Below are 21096 nucleotides of genomic sequence, written 5' to 3'. Positions count from 1 at the left end.
GAGAGAAGATCTGCTACTGATATTTTGAGTTACTCCTAAAATGACGAAACTTAAAGAACTGATAATGTTTCTGCACGTGTGAAAGAAAGATATTTTTAAATATAAGCAAGGTAAAAGGAAGATAAAAACTGAGTTGTGTGAATGCATATGCCAATAGAGGGGAAAATCATTTGGCTCATATCACAGTTGGTATTAGGTGATTTTTGGATCTAAGTAGAGATAAGCGATGTTAGTGTGCTAATGTAAGTGACAAATTAAAAAAAAACCTAATCTTTTAATTTTACATCTTAATTTTGTTCAGAGATCACGATGCAGACTTCAGAGACTGGGTCAGATACGGGTTCGACGGTGACTTTACAGACATCTGTGGCTGGCCAGGCAGCTGTGCCCACACAAGTAGTACAGCAAGTACCGGTGCAGCAGCAGGTAGGTGGCTCTTTTCAGAGCTTTTCAGAGATGTGAAAAAATAATAATTCAGGCAGGGTAGTTCTTTTCAATGTAGTGAAGAACATGATTTGGTACAAGGCTGCTAAATGAACTCTTCTGCTCTGCATTTATCAGTTTTGTTTTTTTCTGAAAGTAAAGTAGCCAGCTAAAAGACAAGCTGTTTTCAAGGTCTGATCCTCAATTAGAGCACCTAATAAGCACCTCTAGTTTGCATACATGGTTCTAACCGTATGTTATTATGGAATTAATTTAATAGCTCATAGAAATTTACTTTGTGTTGCTGAAGAGTTACATTTTTTCCTTCAAATAATGAATATGTTTCTGATATTGTTGGCTACATCATTTGTGCAAGTGCAGTACAAATTTAAAATGAAAAGCATTATCCTTTGCATCTCTGTGCTTGAATCCCTGCAGATTTTTGCACAATGTCATGAAAATATTTGTGGTATGACAATTCATAATGTGCATTTGCCAGGGAAGTAAGAAGACTTTTGTAGCAGCCAGTAGTAACATTTTTTTCCTCATGTACACACTAAATTTATAATGCCGCATAGTAACATGACTATAGTTTCTGCTTGCGTCCTCAGGAACATTTACAATGCAATCTTGCTTTTAAAAAAAATAAAATCCAGAAAAGCATTGAATTTGAACTTGATAGATTTTATTTAAATGCTTGAATTTTCTCAGAATTCACTAGTGAATCAATAATTGTTTAAAATACTTTCTCTTGAATTCAAACTGTTAAATAATTGGATCTCTTTTTATTTGGATATTGATTAAAGTAGAGGCTTTTGAGTAATATGTTTGGTTTTCATTGAAGTTTCCATGATGCTTGAGCTTAGCTGACCTTTGGATGAGTTTTTGTTTGGTTCACTCTTTTGTAAGTTTTGTGAAGTGCAAGACTTTTTTTTAATTTATGAAATACTATTTGGACAATTTGTCTGGTTTTTATCTTCTTTTGTGATGACAGGTGTTTAACAGTTGTAGTTTAAGTGATTTTTAATTTGTTATTCCTGTATTTCAACTTTCTACGTAAAAGATGGCAATTTGATAGTGTTAACACAGTTGCTTGTTTTAACCAAATGGGATATACATACGATGGTCTAATATCACACACTGAATTTTGTCTGTGTGAACTACTGATAAGTGTTAGGAATTGAAGACTGGTGACCAGTTAGTGGCATGTAGAATACTTTATAGTATTGTAGTTCAAATAATTAGATTGATTGAACTACAAGGATAGGATCTTCTATGCATTTCTGTTCTATTTTTATTGCAAGCAATGGAAGAATGAGCAGGGCTCTGGTGTTTTTGAAAACACCTATTATGTGATTAACTCCTTATTTTCTCATGTAAGTAATATATTAATATTTGTCACTGGCTATCGGTATCTTTTCTGAAGTTATTCTAGTTGTCCTATGTTAATGTAATACTCATGTTAAAACACGGAAGCGCAGAAGTAGATTGTTGAGGTTTTTTGCATGATTATACCTTTAATGAACACTGGAAGCTGAATTTTTTGTTGTACTACCTGAATATGTCAAACTGCACCTTGCCAACCTTACATACACCTCCTTTACTACTGCTGCTTCTGTGTATTTCCTTTCCTTGGGTACTCCATCATTATTTTGGATTATTTTTCCCTATGGGGATATTAGATTGTGGTTTTCCAGTTAACTTTTGACAGTGACCTTGGGAATCAGCATAATTAACTTTTGACAGTGACCTTGGGAACAAAGAAGACTTTGTTCAAAATTTTGCAGGGATTGAAGGTGTACCAAGAGTGTTGGGAAATTCAGTGCAGATAGTAATTCAGTGATTGAAAGATGCAGTGTGTGGGAGATTTTTTTAGATTTTTTTTTAGGATAGAGGACGTAAGTCAGTGTGTGGTGAGGAGAAAAGGAGGACTGAAGACGTGAAAGAATCAACGTGTTGAGGGAAATTATGGGTGTGATCTGCCTGGAGGGATTGTCTGCATATAGGTTTCCTAAAGTTAGTGTGAGCATTATGTAAACTTGCTAGGAATGCGCCAATTTGCTTAAAGCAGGAGAAAGAGTGCTAATTCCATAAAATTGTTCTCTTGATGGCAGAGGTAGGGTTTATTATTTCTGTGTGTTGCCAGTGTTCAAAGTTGGAGGAAAAGTATTAGGTGCATGGTACAGAAGATAAGGTTTTTACTTTTTCTGTGGTTTATGAGAAACATACTTAATAATGTGAACTGTATGCAAAACGTGTGAATATTCACATCTGGATTATATTGTGAATATAATTTACTAAATTAATAAGGCACTTCTTGAATTTTGTTAAATTCAAAGATACTGTAACGTAAGTGTATGTATGTATGCATCCATTTGACATGCCATTTATCATGTTTGCAGTAATTCATTACTACTTTTAGTGAATAATGCCATTTTGGATTAATATTTTTTTATTAATGCTAAAGCAGTTTAATTTTTTTTGATGAGGTGTTTGTTTCCCAAGTTTGCATTCCTGTATGTACACTATACTTAAACGATAACTCATGTGTGCATTAATTTGGGGGTGTGTTTGTGGAATGAGTTTTTTGTTTATGTTCACAAAACGCATATCTTTTTCAAAATAAAATATTTTTGCCCTGAAGAGCAAGATGAATAAATGGAAAGGTTGATGAAGAGCCTTTTTCCTACAGCTCTGTTTGAACTGAAGTATCCTGCATTTTATAGCAAGGAGTTAAAGAGTAATATTTGATATTTTCAGCTAAAATATGCATATGGCTAAATATGGACCTCACAAGAGACTGTTGTGATGCTCCAAAAATAAGAAAAAAAGGTACCATTTGTGAAAATCTGGGCTTCCCCTCTGGTGAAAGTGATGTGGTGGCACCTGTTTCATGCAGCACAGCAGTTATCACTGTTGAGATGGGAGAGAAGGAAATGGTAAGGGGACAAAAATGTCCAAATGTAAGCAGAAAGCAACAAGAATAAGGCCAGAAAGGTGGAAGTGTAATTAACTTTAATTTTAATAGCCTGAGGAATTTCTTTAATCTTTTGTTCCCTCAGATAGTGGGATTTTTCAGTAAGGTATCATTGCTTTTTCAAGACACACTCTTCTAGCATAGTGCAGAAAGCTTCTAAGCGTTCAGAATAAACTTTGCTTTGTTATTTTTGCCATGCAGTGTGGAAGGATTAGAGAAATAAAGTTAAAATTAGTAATATAATCTATTTTACAAAAGTATATTCATATATCGGAAGTTGAGCAAAGCCTGCCTTCATTTTCACCATTCATGGTGGCAAACACAAACCATTGTATTGTTTACTAGAGATGGCAGAGTTTTGCTAATAAAAATTGCTCTTAAAATTCATGTTTAGCATATTAAAAACATGACCACTGATATTAGTCTTTATATAAATATGAATATACTTAGAATATTATGGCATGTTCTATTTATATGTTGTTTGTCAAAAGTAATCCAGACTAATGAAGGTGCAAATATTTTTATCTCTGAGAAGAGAAAATGATGCACAGCTAAGTCATTTGCATAGGCACAGTTGATAGTATTATGTTCTTTTGTATTTAAAATTCCTGCTGTATTTTGTCCTATTGTTTTGTTCTTTGCTTGGTACTACTTTGAACATAAACATTTTTTTTTACAATGTGCTTTTATGCACATTATTTATGTTGACATACTCCCATAGATACAATTTTTTGCCTCAATTGTTTCTCTGAGGTATACTTAAAAATATAATACTTCCTTCCTCCCCCCTTCATCTAGTAATTAGAATTGTACATGTATATTGAAATAATTTTCCTTTTCCCTTTTATTCTCCTGGAACATTTCAGCTGCTACTTCAAATCCTGTTCCAGCTATTTATTTCAGGTTCGACTCAGTGAAGCAAGAGGAATTAAAGATCTTCTGTCTGACCCTACTTAACTCATTATTTCCTGTACAAGTCAGTTAATTTTCTGCCAGACAATAGCAACAATTACAATGACTAGTTCACCAGTCCACCCCAGAATATTTTTGAACTTGCATACTGCCAATTTTTAATTAATATTTCTGTTTTAGGGACAAATAATTTAATTCTTGGGCTATTTTTTTTTTTTAATACAAGAATGCCATTTAGGTTTAGATCTCTGTTGAATACTCTCCCTGTGATCTTCAGTTCCTGCTCTGCCCCAAAAACTAAAGAACTTAGCTTACGCAGTTCTTTTAACAGCTGAATAAATGATGCAAAGAAAAGGAGAAATTAAACAGAAGAATTTTATTTTTTTTAGTTCCCACAAAAAGGTTGATTGCTTTTTTGGTAGTGTATTTTTTTCCTTATACCCAACTGCTTCTCAAATAAGTTTGTGTTGATAGAGAGTAGGTATGCACTTCATTTCTTCCTATCATTGAAAATCCAGAGGTAACTGATTTAATACTCAGGAAGACATTTTTCCTAAAATGTAGAAAAATAGGAAATAAAACTAATATTGGAAATATCAGATAATGAAGATTTTCAGTGTGGCAGCATTTTCATCTACCAGGCTGTCCCAAAGGCCACTCATTTTATTTGTCACTGCTTGACAGGAAAAATAGTTACCTCTAACTTTCTTGACAGGAAAAATAGTTACCTCTAACTTTCTCTAGCTTAAAGTTGTTATGTGCATCACAATACAATGTAATGACTAAAGCGTCCTTCCTTGGGCACCATAATCAACTGTAGCAGAACTGAGTTTCAGAGAAGCAGAAGCAAACAAACTTTTTATCCTGACTTTTTTTTCTTACTGTGTTAGAAAATAAAATAACCTAATTTAGTGGCCCTTTTGTATTGTTAAAATTTAAAGGAAAAATATTTTGCTATACAAACATAGTTAAAGTGCTTTAATAGCACTGTATTGTTATCCATTTTTATATACTGATTTAAAAAATAAGTTACTTTATTTGCATAGTCATGACATTTTCAGTAAGAGTGCCTATTAGGTTCGTAAAGAATTTATATAAAAATGTTAAATTAATCGGTGAATATGTTAACATTTTTATTTTTTTGTTTTCTAGTAAATTCATTTGTTGTTGTTGTTCCAAATCAGAAAATAAACACAATTTGGAATTCATCATTTTCCTATCCAATAGACACTGAGTTTTGATACACTCTATATGACTTTGTCCATGGAGTATTCTACCAGTTCTATGATAAAGTTCATGCACTGTGCTGAATCTATTATTTTTTAAATGGCAGCAGCTTATAACCAAGAATAATGGGAGAAAATAATATATTGTATAGAATGTGAATGTGACCTGCCTTTACTGATACGAAATTTTTGTTGTTGTTTTTGTACATTACTATAGAGTTCCATTTTGTCAGAATGCAGGGGCAGGGAAAAAATCCTTTATTAATCAAAAAATAGTGCAGGCATATTTAATAGAGAATAAGCCCTATGCAATGAGTGTGAATAGGAAATTAAGTGCATTTTGGGAAAGGCTGGATGAGAACGTGGAATTCATAGTAACAGCAGCATCATTTCCATAGTGTTTCCCCATCTGTACCTACTGAGACAGAAAATCAAGCATATACAATACATGGCAGGTGACAAAGTAGTGGTTTTATGAGCAAAGTCTGCTTTCAAGATGCTTTTTCAATGTATAGATCATTTTTTGCTGCTCAATAGAATATGACTCGCCCAAGAGACTTAAATACTTTCAGAGTAAAACTTAAAAACTATCTACATAACTATAATATGTTGCATATATGTTTCACAGTAATGCATATGTAAAGCATATAAAGCATATATTTTAGCCAATTATTTCAGGTGTAGATGGTTTTTCACATATTGGGAAATTTGAATAATGAGAGGTAACAAAATTATGGGCATAATCTCCTTTGAGTGGATTTGAATCAAGCTAATGCCATGAAATTGTGATTTGAATCCTGTTATGAAGTCGAAGGTGATGGAAATAGATGTAGCTTAATTCTTAGAAAATATGTTTGCACAATACAGCTATTTTTTATTATTTTAAAAATGTTCTAGTAATGTGCATAATTTGGATCAGAGGTTTTTTGTGATGACTGAGTCGTTCTGTTCTGAGCTAAGTGTTAGGAGAGGAAATGTACACAGCTGTACCTTTAATAGTTAGAAAACATCTTTAAAGTATATTTGCTGAAGTTAGGAAATAGTTTTTCTGGTATGTTTGTTAATTTATATATTTATTCATGTGGGAATCAGAAAACTTTAGATTGTAGTAGCTATTTTAACCATCATGTTTTGTCTTTTCTTATTGCTGTTAATGGACAGAAACATCTGATTTTCTATCAGGCTAGTATAGGTGTTTTGAATTCAAGTTTTAATCACAAGGGGGGGGGTGTTCCTTTTAAGTCTGAGTCAATAATATAAAAGACTAGCAAAAATGTGCTTATTTGCAGACCTTCCTAAAATACAGCACAACTGAAGATACTTAAAGTAGGGTATTCTCAAGGACCTCCTTTCAAATGCTGAAACCCAGATTCATTTGGGACTTTGGTATTTGCTGTCCTTAGGACCAACTGTGTCAAGCTGAAGTTGCCTTAAAATAAAGTATCTGAGAAAAATAAGTTTCTTTAAAGTAGTTTATCGTAAATCTGTTTGCTAAATATTTTTATTGTCGCTATCTTCATAAAGTTCCTTGGGCAAAATTGAGCCAGTCTGCAGTCTCTTAAGTCCTTCTGCATGTCTTAGATTGTGGGCTGCTCTTGAATCAAAATATGGCTTCTTTAAATGATGGCAGGTATGAAATATGGAATTCTTAACATTTACTGTGGCAGAAGACAAAAAAAAAAATGAGAGCAGAGAGGAAATTTTCATAACTCGATTCTTGCATAGTGTATGAGTCAAAGGAATTGATTTGTGACTACGTGTGCTTTTACAAAACAGGCACACCATCCCAGCAAGGTATGTGAAGATAATCTGTGCCTTACTGCCTTTTGTATTTTAGCTTATTGATGTGAAAAGTAGGTTTTGTCTGAGTTTGTTATAGCTGGTGATATTCTGTGAAAAGAGATAGAGTGGGGGTTTTAATCCATATTTGTACATTGGGTCAAAGTATTACTGGGAGAAAAACCTTGCATCATGTAGTTTAACTTCATCTTTATGGGGATTTTTATTTCTAAACTTCCTACGAGATATTTGACTTGTACTATAGAACACTAAAGTGAAATAAGAAAAAGGTATACATGTGCCAAATGATACTTTCTTCCTTAGAAAATGTAATTCTTCAGCTTGTTGGAAAGCATAGTTACACTTCAGTTCATTCTCATAGTGCTCACTTGTTGTTTCTGTCTTGGCTTTAAAGGCCTGTGTGCTCTCTGAGCATGCACCTTCTATGTTAGGGCTCCATTTACCAGATTTACTTATATAACAGTAACTTTCTTGGCTGCTGCTATGACATACCTTTAGTAGGAGAACAGAGATACCCCATTTGTTTAGAAGCCATTAGTTGCATTGGAGCATTTGATCCTTCTTAACAATGTCTCACAGTTCTGGTGTTCTTGTTTTCAGGTCCAGCAAGTGCAGACTGTGCAACAGGTACAGCATGTCTACCCAACCCAGGTTCAATATGTGGAAGGAAGTGACACTGTCTACACTAATGGAGCTATGTGAGTTGGGAAAATATAGCAATTTGAATGTTTATTAAAAATGTGAAATTAAATAGATATTTGCAGTTAGATTCTATCAACTAGTGTATTTTAAGTCTGAAAGAAAATCAGAGCTTCTCTATTGGCAAAATAAGAGTTTTTTTGGATGAAAAACTAAATTTACACTGTAATTGTGTAAATAGAATTCTTATGATTAAGTTAAATTTAGATTAAATTGCATATACAGTGTTGTTTGAAAAATGCATAGAAAGGAGCGGCAGTTCTAGTTACTATTTTAAACAAATAGTAATGTCATTTCATTCTTGTGTTTTACAAACTTTTTGTTTTACAAAAGGAATGAGAACGGGCAGGGGGAAGAGAGTAACATTCTCTCCTTTTGCTGCTTTTTTAGCTTCTCTTCGGCTGATTATTGCGTGTTTACTGCTTCCTTGAACATGCTTTTCCATCATTAAGTTCTTTTCTTCAATACCCAAGCTTAGAAACTTAGAATAATCTAAGTTTGATGGGACATCTGGCAGTTACCTAGTCAGTCCCTGACTTGGAGCAGCACCAGCTTTTAAATTGGCTTAAACATCAAAGTAGGATCATGTTGCTTTGGAAGGAACTTCTCTACCTCCTTTCTTTCATTTGCTTACCTTTTGCCATTTTCGGTGTGTTACTGGCTTTGGGAAGTGATACAGTTTAGAAAGCTTCATTATTGTTTGTAGCTATTCAAAAGAGCAGTATCATGTGAATCACAGACTTCTCATGTTAGCACTAGCAGCATTCTTTGATTATTTCTAACAGCATATTTTGCTTAGTTCATTTTTCACATACTGTCTTGTCTGTTTTTAATTGTAAATCCTGAACAATGTATCTTAAATATGCATTAGACGTCTTTATTATGCTGTCTTTGGCTGAGATAAGTGTTCAGTTTCTTCATGGTACCTGATACTGCCCAGTTTTGCACTGGTGCTGCAAACCACGTTGATAGCACAGAGATGTTTTCATTGAACAGTGCTTACACAAGAGCCTTTTCTGCTTCTCATCGCACCCCTTCCCCCAATGAGTTGGCTGGGGATACACAAGAAGTTGGGGGGCAATGCAGCTAGGACAGCTGATGCCACCTGACCAAACCGATATTGCAGGCCATATGGTGTTATATTCACCATATAAAGTTGAGGGGGAAAAAAGCAAGAGGAGGGACATTCAAAGTTAAGTCATTAGTCTTCAGAAATTACCATTATGCACGGTGGAGCCCTGCTATCCTGGAGATGGCTGAACACCTGACTTGTAGTTTAAAAAAAAGTATTTGTTTCTTCTCTTCTTGTTTTGCCACTGGATTAGATTGTTCAGAGCTATATTGATGCCAGAGTGATTTTTTTAGAATATTTGGAAATGAACAAAAAACTTACTCTGAATAAAGATAGCATAAATTGTTGAGTTGTGCTGTAACAGATAGCAAACACAGAGGCAAACTGTGTAGTGCTAAAATATTTAGACAAAGGTTGCACTTTATCTTCTTCCTTTCTTCATACTGAAGTCTGTGAAAGATGAGCCTTGTGGATCCTGACAGATTCAGAGAAGCATGTTACAGGTATTTTGTCCAGTGACTTCCAATCCAGAAACTGTTTCACTTTCAGAAAATAGATTTAGGTTTGTAAGTGATGCAGTTGACTAGAGTGATCACTGATTATTCTTTTGGGTTGTTATTTTGTGATTATATTCTTGACATTTTTTTGACCATGCTAAACCAAAATCTTGATTCTAACTCAAAATCAGATATAGGATGCTTCCATAATCTGTGGAGAGACAGTACTGCCCTAGCAATGGAGTAAGAGGTCTGCAACCCATAGTTAGGGTGAAGACATTAACTGGGTGTAGAGTTATTTATTCTCTGGAATAAATGTTACATGATGTCAAAATAATTATTCTTTATTATTCAAAATGAAGTACTTGCAAGCTAGCATTGACTTAAGACTGTATATGGTAGCAAGAAAGGATGCATTTAGAATACATATAAGGAAAGAGTTACCTGATTCGATTTTATAGGCAAGAGGTTTGTCAGGTTTCACAGACTTTGCTAAGTGTAACTGTTGTGTTCTGATAACACAGTTCTTCCCACGCATTTTATATTGGCATTTGTCTATGCTTACAAGTTACTTTGTTTCATTATTATCAGAGACATAATGATACTACAGGAGGTGTAATGTACAGCTTGTCACGTATGTTGTATAATATACTTGAAGTATATTACTAAGTATGTGTCTGGTTAGTAACAATTATGCTTGTCAAGTATGTCACTCTATCCTGAAACAAAAATGCATTGTTGTTACTATGCCATGTACAGGCTTACCTGGCAGTTCAGAATAGATAAAGAATATTGCCATTGCACCTACATTAAGAGCCAAGTGAGTCCTGTGTATTAGACAGCAACATAAATTGTAATGCATTAATCAAATGCTGCTGTTTACCTGATAATCCAGGTGGAGTGAAAAGGGGTTTAATTGCTGAGATTGTCCGAGACATGTCATTGCTATTGCATCCAAAACTCATTCTTCACCACTTTGTTGTACTACTGTTTGTGTGGTTTACATGGGCAAAACATACCTTGTATGAAAAATCAAGAATTTACAATTACTGTAATTTTGCTTCCTAGATTCCATCCCTTTTGTGTGCTCTTATTGCTATATTTCCATCTGGAAAAAGATCTTGGACTGAGTGTTGAAGGTCTTGTTTTTTCTTTATTGATAATAAATGCCAGTCCGTAACATATGTGATTTGTTTTAATGTGAAAAATAATAGTTTGTTTATACAAAATCATGCAGCTCTGTTTTAGGTAAATTTTATAAAGCTTTCTCTGGCTGATATATTTTAACTTACCTGTACAGAGAAAATCTTTCTATATATATCAAGTCAGCTATTCACCATTACAGAGGAAGTTGCTTTCCTTGAAATTTTGTTCTCTGGTTATGGATGTATTAATTGCCCTTTCATAATGCAGATTTTGATCTTTAGTTTTAGCGGTTTCATTTGATAAAGGAGGATTGCTGAAAGGAAATGATGACTTACTGGTTTATCAGTTCTTCCATCTCTGTCTTTTCATCAATTGAGGAGGCTTTTGTGGAAGAAGTTTATTGCTTCACTGGGATTTGATCTGTTATTAAAAAGCCCTGAATCAATATTCTGGTTACAAGGAATATATTTCTTTGTGGGGAGACAGGAGGTTGTGTAAGACAGTGTGAGAGAGATGATTCAGCCCTCTCCATTATCAGTTGAGCACTGTGTGGTGGTGTGTTGTGTCAGTGTTAGGGTATATGGCACTTCTCCTTCTTCCTACTGCTTATGATATACAACCTCCAGAGACTGCAGCAATGTATTGACCGTGATAAGGTCTTGCCCCAGTGAAAGACAAAGGATTCTCTTCTGTTTAGTTTCTGTGAAGCTCACGATCAGCTTTAGGACCATAGGTTTATACTAAAATCTTAAAGGAGTTTGAGGATATTGGTCTGTTGTGCAGACTTTCTTGGCTTTTATCCATCAAGATTTTCTGCCATACTGCCATAGCATTATCATGACTGTTAGCTACTCTGCATGTGTACCCTGAAATACTTACTTTCATCTATTGTTTATCAATATCACATGAAATATCACAGGAAATAATACTGTATTTAATTAAGTGCCATAAAAGGCTAACTTTCATTACAAAGATGACTATGAAAAAAATATGTGCCTGTCTGCTAAGCTAATTGATGATGTAATCCATACCAAGACCCAGAAGAGTGATTCTGAGGTTATTACTTGATGAGTGAGATAGTAATTATTTTGCTATTTGTTTGAATTGGAATTACAGAAAAATAAAAAAATTAGTACTGAATGGTTTCCTTGTTTGAATTAAGACGCTGGTCTTATACAGCCACTGTGAAGGGATGCTGATATTTGATTTTCAAGTATAAAAGGTATACATCTTTTAAAAACATAGATTTATGTGCATTTTTCTCAATATCTGAGTTTTTCAAGTAGGTGCCTACAGGTAATGATAAGAATGCAGTAGTTAATTACTTATGTTGCAAGACACAGAAATTCCAGGAATGTAAGTTAAAACCTAATTCTAAACAAACACAAACTACTCTTGAGATTTAAGAACTGTTGTTTACAGATAGTCTCCATTTATCAATTCCTGGAAAGAGGAAATACATTTTTTGGTTTATTTTATTTACTGAAACCTTTCAACAACGCAGACTTTTCCATGTCATGAATAAAACCTGCATGTCTGTAGGTGATATTTTCTAGGCAAATATAAATATGGGAAAGGTAAGTCTGGCCCATGAACTACTTCCTCAAAGAAAATCTGAAGACATGATCAGCCTATGTAGATTACTGACATGATAGGCAGGAACACTGATTTATAGTAGTCAGTGGTCAAATTCATAGATATAGCTGGGAATAAAGGATTTCCCATGTGTGTGTGTGTGTGTGTGTGTTTGTGCATGCTGAAAACAAATGGAGAACAACGAGGTTTATTCTTTCTCTGGTGTTTTTTTTTTTTTTAATTTGTCTCCTTTCTTCAAACAGTCAATGTTTTCGAAGAGGCAAAAGTTAAGTTCAGTAACGTATTAATGTCGGTCATCTGGCACAATATATTGCACTTAATTTGTGTGGTAGTGATGGCAATTACTGAACTTAGAAATTAGTTATTTTCTGTTCAATGTGCCCCAAAATATATTTTTATAAACAACTTTATATCACAAGTCCGTGTGTTTTATTTCTAGCACTATACTTTGCAAATAATTATAAAATGTGTGTAATAAGGCATATTAAATGATGCCTTAAACTATTACAACTTGCAGTCCTAGTCTGATGAGACTCACACTGATCTCCTTAACTTCAAGTGTGTAATCTCATCATTGGATATTTTCTGGGCTTGCTTAATCTAAATTCACACAGTGTCTGACTTTGGATGACTTGCTCTCAGGTAAACATCGTTTAAATTTCCACAGCCTTCCAGAAACTAGTATTCTGCAGCCCAACTTCTTCAAACTTGGTCCTACTTCAAACTTAGTAACTCTGGTGAACTTTTGCCATATTGCAGCCAGTACAGTGTTTCAATAGGAGGAACTATTACATTTTGTTGCTTATCTTACTATATCTCAAGCCTCAGTTATCACCAAGGCATTATCATAAAGAGGCAGAAGACTCAAATTACACTGAAGTTAGTCCCTAGATGATCTTTATATGCTGTTGAAGAAGAGCTAGAAGTGTTTTTACAACCTTTGCAATAGGAGGGAACTGACTATATGATGTATATCAGATTATTTAAGAAAGTATGCATGTTTGTTCTATGAGTGCTGTAGAGAAGAAGATAATTTTCTTATTTCAAGTTGTCCCTTGTGTGTGTCTAAATGATATAACATTATATTTTCTGTCTTGCTGCAGTTTTATACTGATGGTCATGTTATCCTATGCAATGACCTTAAAACCTTTGAGTCACTGCTTTCCAAAATATCATCTCATCCAGCTGCATTTTTAATTTCCATATGAATGAGTTAGTGTTTTAGTTAAAAGGCTCTTTGCTAAGCTGCAATTATTATTGCATGTAGTAACAATGTTTCTACTCACTTTTAGTTATCTTGTTGATCTCTGTTGCTAAAGGTTTGCTTAATCATCTTCAATGACCAGATTCTCTAGAAGAATCTGCTGGTTGTTGGAGCAAAGGGAAGAGTGTTTATCATGGTGTGTGACCCATTCGAGTACACCAATGATTGCTTTTGATCCATTGACGTGAAGTACTGCTAGAAGCAGATAGAGGTATTCTGATACAATAAGTCCTTATTTAGAGACTACACAGGTCTAAATGACATGACATGTCATACAGGTCTGAAGAAGGTAAAAGAAAAGGAGCATTTAATTTTGTCTCTCTATTCCACACCAAATCTGTGACTACATTTTCTTGTGAAATTTTGAGCCTTCTCTAGGGTTTGCATTGCTTCAAAGAACTGTCTTCAGCTCCGCTTATACCAGTGAGATTTTTCTTGCAATTTTTGGACAGTCTTTTTGGTCTAACTGTCTGTTTCTAATGTCAACAGTGGCCTTGTCCTTTCATTCCCTCCCTTACTGATATTTGACATGATGCCAAGTCTTTCTTTCCTCTTTTGACAAAAATTACAGTGTTCAGTCCCTTGACAATCGTTTGCATGAACTGTTTCCCCTGAGATTTCATCATTACATTTCCAGGGGATGTGGATGAAAAGCAACCTATACCAGAGGTCTTACTACAGTCAAATAGACCTTCCAGCCATATAACAATCTCTTTCACAAGGAAGAAGGGAAGAGTTGTAGTTGTTGAAAACTCACTTCTAAAGAGAGCAGAGGGCCCAATATGCCAGGTTGACCCATTTTATAGAGTCTGTAGTCTTCCTGGTGCCCGAATCAGGGATATCATAGGAAACTCCACAATGTGGTCTAATGTGGTCATTAGACTACTACCCAGTACTGATCTTCTAGACAGGTGGGGAGGATGCTGCATCCCATGGTCTGAGGGGAATGAAGAGAGACTACAAGGCCTTGGCACAGGTGGTGAAAAAGTCTGGGGTGCAAGTTATTTTCTCTTTCCACCTTCCAGTTGCAGAGGATGACATGGGATAGAATAGAAGGATCCAGTCCATAAATACCTGGCTTCTTGACTGGTGCTACAAGCAGGGCTTTGAGTTCTTTGGTCATGGATGATTTTATAAGACAGCAGTTCTTAAATAAGTGGGAAGAGTTCATCTTGCAGGGGGAAATGGGTTCTAGGACAAGAATTAGCAGCAGTCATTCCTAGAGCTTTAAACTATATTCAAAGGGGAATGAGGCTGTAGCTGTGTTTGCACCAGTGGGGTGTTCTAGTATTAATGAAGACCAGAAGGCCTTCCACCCCAGCTAGGGTGGGATCAGCATGCTCAGCTCATGCCCTGAAGTGCCTGTACATGAATGCACACAGCATGGGGAATAAACAGGAGGAGTTAGAAATCTGTATGCAGTTGAGGGGTTATGATCTGGTGGCAATTACAGAAATGTGGTGGGACAGCTCACATGACTCACCTGAAGGCTGTGCTGCCATTCAGCAAGGCCTGGACAAGCGGGAGAGATGGAGAGAGAAATTTAATGAAATTCAACAAGGACAAGTATAGAGTCTTGCATCTGGGAAAGACAACACCATGGAGCAGTATAGGTTGTGGGGATGATGTATTGGAAAGCAGCTCTGGGGAACAGGACCTGAGAGTCTTGCTGGACAACAGGATGACATGAGCCAGCAATGTGCCCTTGGGACCAAGAAGGCCAATGGCATCATGGGGTGTATTAGAAGGAGTGTGGCTAGTAGGTTGAAAGAGGTTCTCTTCCCCTTCTACTCTGCCCTGGTGAGGCTGCATCTGGAATATTGTGTCCCATTCTGGGCCCCTCATTTCCAGAAGGACAGGGAGCTGCTTGAAAGAGTCCAGCACAGAACCAGAAAGAGCTGAGGGAGCTGGGTGTCTTTAGCTTGGAGAGGAGGAGACTGAAGGGTGACCTCATTAATGTTTATAAATATGTGAAGGGCAAATATTTAGAAGACAGAGCCAGGCTCTTCTCGGTGATGTCCAAGGATAGGAGAAAGAGCAGTGGGGGTGCAAGCTGGAGCATAGGAGGTTCATAGAATCATAGAATGGTCTGGATTGGAAGGGTCCTCCAAAGGTCATCTAGTCCAACCCCCTGTGCAGTAAGCAGAGGCATCCTCAACTAGATCAGGTTGCCCAGAACCCTGTTGAGCCTCACCTTTAGTATCTCCAGGGATGGGGTGGCAACTACTTCCCCAGGCACATTCCACATAAACATAAGGAAAAACTTTTTCACTCTGAGGGTGACAGAGCAATGGACAGGGCTGCCCAGAGAGGTTGTGGAGTCTCCTTCTCTGGTAACATGCAAAACACACCTGCATGTGCTCCTGTGTGACCTGTGCTATGTGATCCTGCTCTGGCTGGGTGTTGGACTACATTTTTCGAGGTCCCTTCCAACCCGTAACATTCCATGATTCCTAAATTTTCTTCTGCTGCACAGCACTTCATATTTCATAACTTGTGTGATTCAGAGGCAGATGCACCACCAGCTTTGCTAGTGGTTGTCTCGCTTATCACAAGATAAATAGTATTGCAGTGGTACCACAATGATGCCTTGTCTTGGTAAAACAAGGACCTGCACAATTCCTAAGCACAGACGTAGATTATTGCAGTGCAAAGATCAACTGATTTTAATTCCCCAACAGAAATGTTAGTAGACTGTCTGCTTGAACACTGGTTCCTAAAAAATAACTACTTTGCTTTGTTTTCCATAGACTGTAAGACATTTCCTCTTAGATTAATTTCAAGTTTCCTGCACCTGATCTTGAAGCATCTGAAAAACTTAATAAAACAGAAAATGTTTAAGTAGCTTAAGGTGGGGTGACAGCATATAAAATAGTGTAAGACTTATGAAACATTTAGGATTTTAAAACTAAAGTTCTGGAGTTTCTTAAAATCTCTGAAGAGGAAGGGAAAAACTGTTGTGGCCACGGTTAACATAACAAAAGTTATGAGTTTGGCTATCGATAAGCTGCTGTATGTTCTTCAGCAATTTAAAAGTAATGATTTCCTAAAGCTAAAGAAGGAATCACTATCTCTTGAATCCATTGTTTCCTAATTAATGAATCTTGTGTTCATAAAAAATCCCAGCAAACAGTAAATTGCCATGACCTTTTCTATATATTGATAGGAAGCTAATCCTTGTTATGCATAAAGGTGAAAAAAAAAAAAAACTGAGTTCAAATTCCTGGCTAGATGTATTAATTACTGGTATACTGCATAAAACATGGATGGTTCTGCCTCGTGTTTTTTGGACAGGTTCCTGATTTAGTTATTTTTTTTGTGTTGAACTTATTTAGTTTCATGGTGTTCCATGATTTTCTGTTTTGTTTAATTATACCAAACAAAGTTGAGAAATGCAGCGATTAGGCACCTCTCTTTTCTCTGAGTCATACTACTTAAAAAATGGATTTACTTGGACTAAGTGCATTTCAGCATATCCAAGTGCATCTCCAAGTTAATGGAGAACATTGAATTTGAAAAAGGTGTTGCTGTTGCCTGTTGATTACAGCAATATTACAGATGTTTATGCTTAAATAAGAAAATCAGTGGTTTTGTAAGCTGAAATTTTGACCTTTCTATTATCATACTTGCCAAGATACAAAGCTTTGCAGTCACTAAACTGCAATAAAATTTCCAAATAGAATTTTCTAAGCAGGAGAATCTTGCCTTGGAAATAATGAATGCTATTTACTTAACAGTTTTGACATATGTTGACTTGAAGATCAAATCTAGTGCTCAGGTACAAATATACATCCAAAAAACTACAAATAGATTATAACCTATGAAGAGTAATCATTCAAGATAAGTGTTTAGGAATGTGAGGCATATGACAGAATTTTTCAGTAGCTGAATAGTTTATTAGGGCAAACTGGTTAATGAGGCATAAGTGTTACATAGCCAAAAGTGATTTTTAAAACGTTACTGTGGCATAATTTGGTCATCTTTGTAACCTTTTTACAAGTCATAGTACTGTTTTGCTTTTATTTCTTAAGTGCAGTTTTTTATCATAACATGAATTCATGTACAGTTTTGAGTTTACCCTGTCAAAACAACTACATTTCCCAAAATACCAGTGAACTCTGAATTTCAAACTTCAGAAAAGAGCTTTCATGAATTTAAAAACAATAGGTAACGTAAGATTCTTGAACATTGGACTCTACTGGCTGACATTTGAATGAACTGTTTGTAATTTTGCAGCATGCATGGTATGCAAAATGTGCAACATCAGACTAAAATGCAAAATTTCATTGTCAGTTTAAAAAAGGTTAAAATGGAGCTTTATAAATTGCTTTGAGATATATTAATAATTGGATGAGTACTTTCTCCTGCCTCTGCAATTTTTGCTGTACTTCCCTTCTCTTCTCCTATTCAGGTAAGACCTGACAAAATTTTCTCTGAGTTTTGGTGGGTACTTGGTTTAATATTGACACTGAATTATTTATGTAGTGCTTTGACTTTATTAAATGTTGTTCTCTGAGGAGGCAGGGATTGTTGGCCAATCTTACTTATTTTGGTCATAGCTATTGTACATACCTTTCTAGAATTACAACATTTCCCTCAGATAAATAAACAATACAAATAATTTCTTTTCCTTTTGTTTTCTTTTTTTTTTAAGCCGATCAACAACTTATCCTTACACAGAAACTCAGATGTACAGCCAAAACACTGGGGGAAATTATTTTGATACTCAAGGAAGTTCTGCACAGGTGACAACAGTGGTCTCGTCTCATAGCATGGTCGGCACTGGAGGGATTCAGATGGGTGTCACAGGAGGACAACTCATTAGCAGCTCAGGAGGGACCTATCTGATTGGCAATTCAATGGAAAATTCTGGTCATTCAGTGACTCACACAACACGGGCCTCGCCAGCAACAGTAAGTATTTCAGACTGATGCAAACTCTTTGGGACTAGTTTTTTAAGCACTCGGATGTTTTTGCAAGCTGACACGCTTTTGTGGCAGAATCTATAGCAGTATTATGTCATCAGAATAAGCACTGCATTTAAGTACTTCTTTTCGTAAAAGAAGTAATAAATATCTACATATATAGAAGATACAAGAATAAGAATTCTGTGAAAACTCAAACATGAAGGGAGACCTCTCCCTTGACAGCTTGCAAGTATTTACATTTCACCAGTTAAATTTTTGTGTTCAAGTAGTGTCAAGTGAGTGCTTTGGGAATACTCACATAGTAGTTTGTCTGAGCTGAGTATTTTTTGTATTTTGTTGTATTTTCCTTTTTTTTTCTGAAAATATAAGAAAAATACAGTTTTGTTGAGTATAAATGTGGTAGATATATGTTAAATGATGTACAGATAGGTATCCATAGCTGCAACCCTGCCTTTTTTCTGTTTGTTCAATACCAGTGTAGGCTCTGTGTCAAATTTCAATCTTTCCAATTGTTCAGATTATTGAGAATACTACCTTTAAACAATTTATTCTTATTTATTTATGATGTGCAAAGTCTTTTCTAGATTAAAAGCTCACTGTGGAATTGTGTGACAATGCTCTGGGAAGATGTATTCTGTTGAAACTGTTCTGAACACTTAAACAGAGAACACTATGAGCTTACTCTGTCAGCCCTTATTTCAATTAGGAAAGTGGATTTATACCTAGTCTAGCATTGCTGTGAAGCCCTAGTGAATACTTTACCTAATTCTTCTGTGTATTCTAGTCTGAATATAGAGATTTGGAAGTAATGGGGAAGATTTTTTTAAACATTAAGTAGGAAGATTTGAAAACTACAGTAAAGGAGATAGAGTGTCATTAATAGAAATTTTCAGTACTCAAAAGGGCAATTAAATTAGGTGACTTTATTTTTAGGAACTAATGTAATGAGTAAAAATCTAATGTTCTTCTGTTTGGAATGATTATGAATGTTTATGATAGTATTGGATGATTTAAGTGATCTGCTAAAATCTCTTTAGATTCTTAATGCATTTAGTATAGATAGATAAAAGATTTTTTTGTACCATGTAAAAAATTCTTTAATCCCAAACTGCATAGTATTATTTTCTGAGAATAGAAAAATACAGTCATAATCATGAATAGTATAAATATCAGTAAGATAGTGGGAACTTTCATCTAGCAACAGAATTTTTTTGTTTCTGTTAGAAAATAAAAATGAGTGTGTATTAACATTTGCATGTATTTTTTATACATTTAATAGAAAAACAGTTTCTGAAAAACATCATTCCTCTTTCAGATTAATTAAAATCAAGACTTTAACTTGAGTGTTTTCTTTTTTCATTTAAAATAATCTCTCATTTTACTTGGAATGGAATTTTCCACCTGATGTTATGATTGCCAAGCACAGGCAAAGGAAATAGTTTTCCATAAACATAAGTAAGGAATAGGTCTTGTAGATGGAATGAAATTTGAAAAGTGATATTTGTTTAAATACTTAAATGGCAATTATATTCGTAGGTTTTCTTTCTTTTTTTTTTTTTTTTGTTGTTGTTCTACAGGTGAATACAAATGTTGCCTCTTTCATAGATAGTGTTTGTTTTCTGCTTAATTGAATGAGAACAAATGCATTTCTGTGTTTTGCATATCATGTTATAGATGTTGTTCTATTCATTGATAACAGAATTCAGTCACTGCACGTTTAAACAGAGCGACATCAAGTTAGGCCTAAATGCATCCAATAAAGTGTAGTAGACTTTGAAGTAGTATGTCATAGAAGTACTTGAATTCTATCAGAATCCTGTGCTGTATTTTGCAAATCAAAAATGGTTTTGACTTTTTTTGCTCAAAACTAAAAGTGAAAAAGCAGCAGTCTGTTTTAATTTTACTAGAGGTCATAATTACATCATGCAAAAAAAGCAATGTCATATTTTATTTGGCTTGTACGTTAGAAGATAGAGCTTGCTCATTTATCTTTACCATCTTAATGTTTTTCATTTTTTATAGAGAATTTATTGGAGTCATCAAAATAATATGTATCCAGGCTGGTTTGCTGGTGTAATACTTGGAAAATATTTTCGATTTTTAGTTAGTTTGGTGAATTTTCCTATGTAGACAAAGGATATAGAAATTAATAGGATTTACATAATAACATGTGGTCATCGTAAGCTCTCTTTACTTTTGCCATAAAGATGATAGTTCTGCTTCCTCCTTTCAACTGGTAACTTCATTTTGTTGTTACTCACCCTCACTGACCAATTTGTTACCTTATGTTGTAGCACATAAATTAATTGCATTATTGATACCATGTGACTCTGATACATCTATCATAGGTTGAAAGAAACAAACAAAATGGTTTCAGGTTAGAAGTCAAATGTATAAAATAAGTCTGTTATATTAACTGTATCTTAGAGAAATGAAACTTTCAAATCTAATTTACTTTTCACCAGATATGGTATTTGGTTTATACAGAATTCAATAAAAGAAAGTCAGAGACATTTTAATTTAAATCTATCGGCACTTTATTTTCTTCATGGCTTA

At 34.9% G+C, this 21096-nt stretch overlaps 1 protein-coding gene across 1 annotated transcript in view; it reads left to right on the top strand.

Annotated features, from left to right (window-relative positions):
• Positions 1 to 309: 309 nt before the first annotated feature.
• Positions 310 to 21096, top strand: part of RFX3 (regulatory factor X3) — a 51764-nt gene continuing 30977 nt past the window's right edge. The window contains exons 1-3 of the mRNA XM_054397484.1: positions 310 to 426; positions 7939 to 8036; positions 18267 to 18525. Coding sequence (XP_054253459.1) covers positions 310 to 426; positions 7939 to 8036; positions 18267 to 18525 — 474 coding nt within the window. The remainder of the gene's footprint in view (positions 427 to 7938; positions 8037 to 18266; positions 18526 to 21096) is intronic.

This window comes from Indicator indicator, chromosome Z, assembly GCF_027791375.1.
Source record: "Indicator indicator isolate 239-I01 chromosome Z, UM_Iind_1.1, whole genome shotgun sequence".
Taxonomy (NCBI): domain Eukaryota; kingdom Metazoa; phylum Chordata; class Aves; order Piciformes; family Indicatoridae; genus Indicator; species Indicator indicator.
The sequence above is the reverse complement of the archived record's forward strand: the minus strand, read 5'-3'. Positions and strand labels throughout refer to the sequence as shown.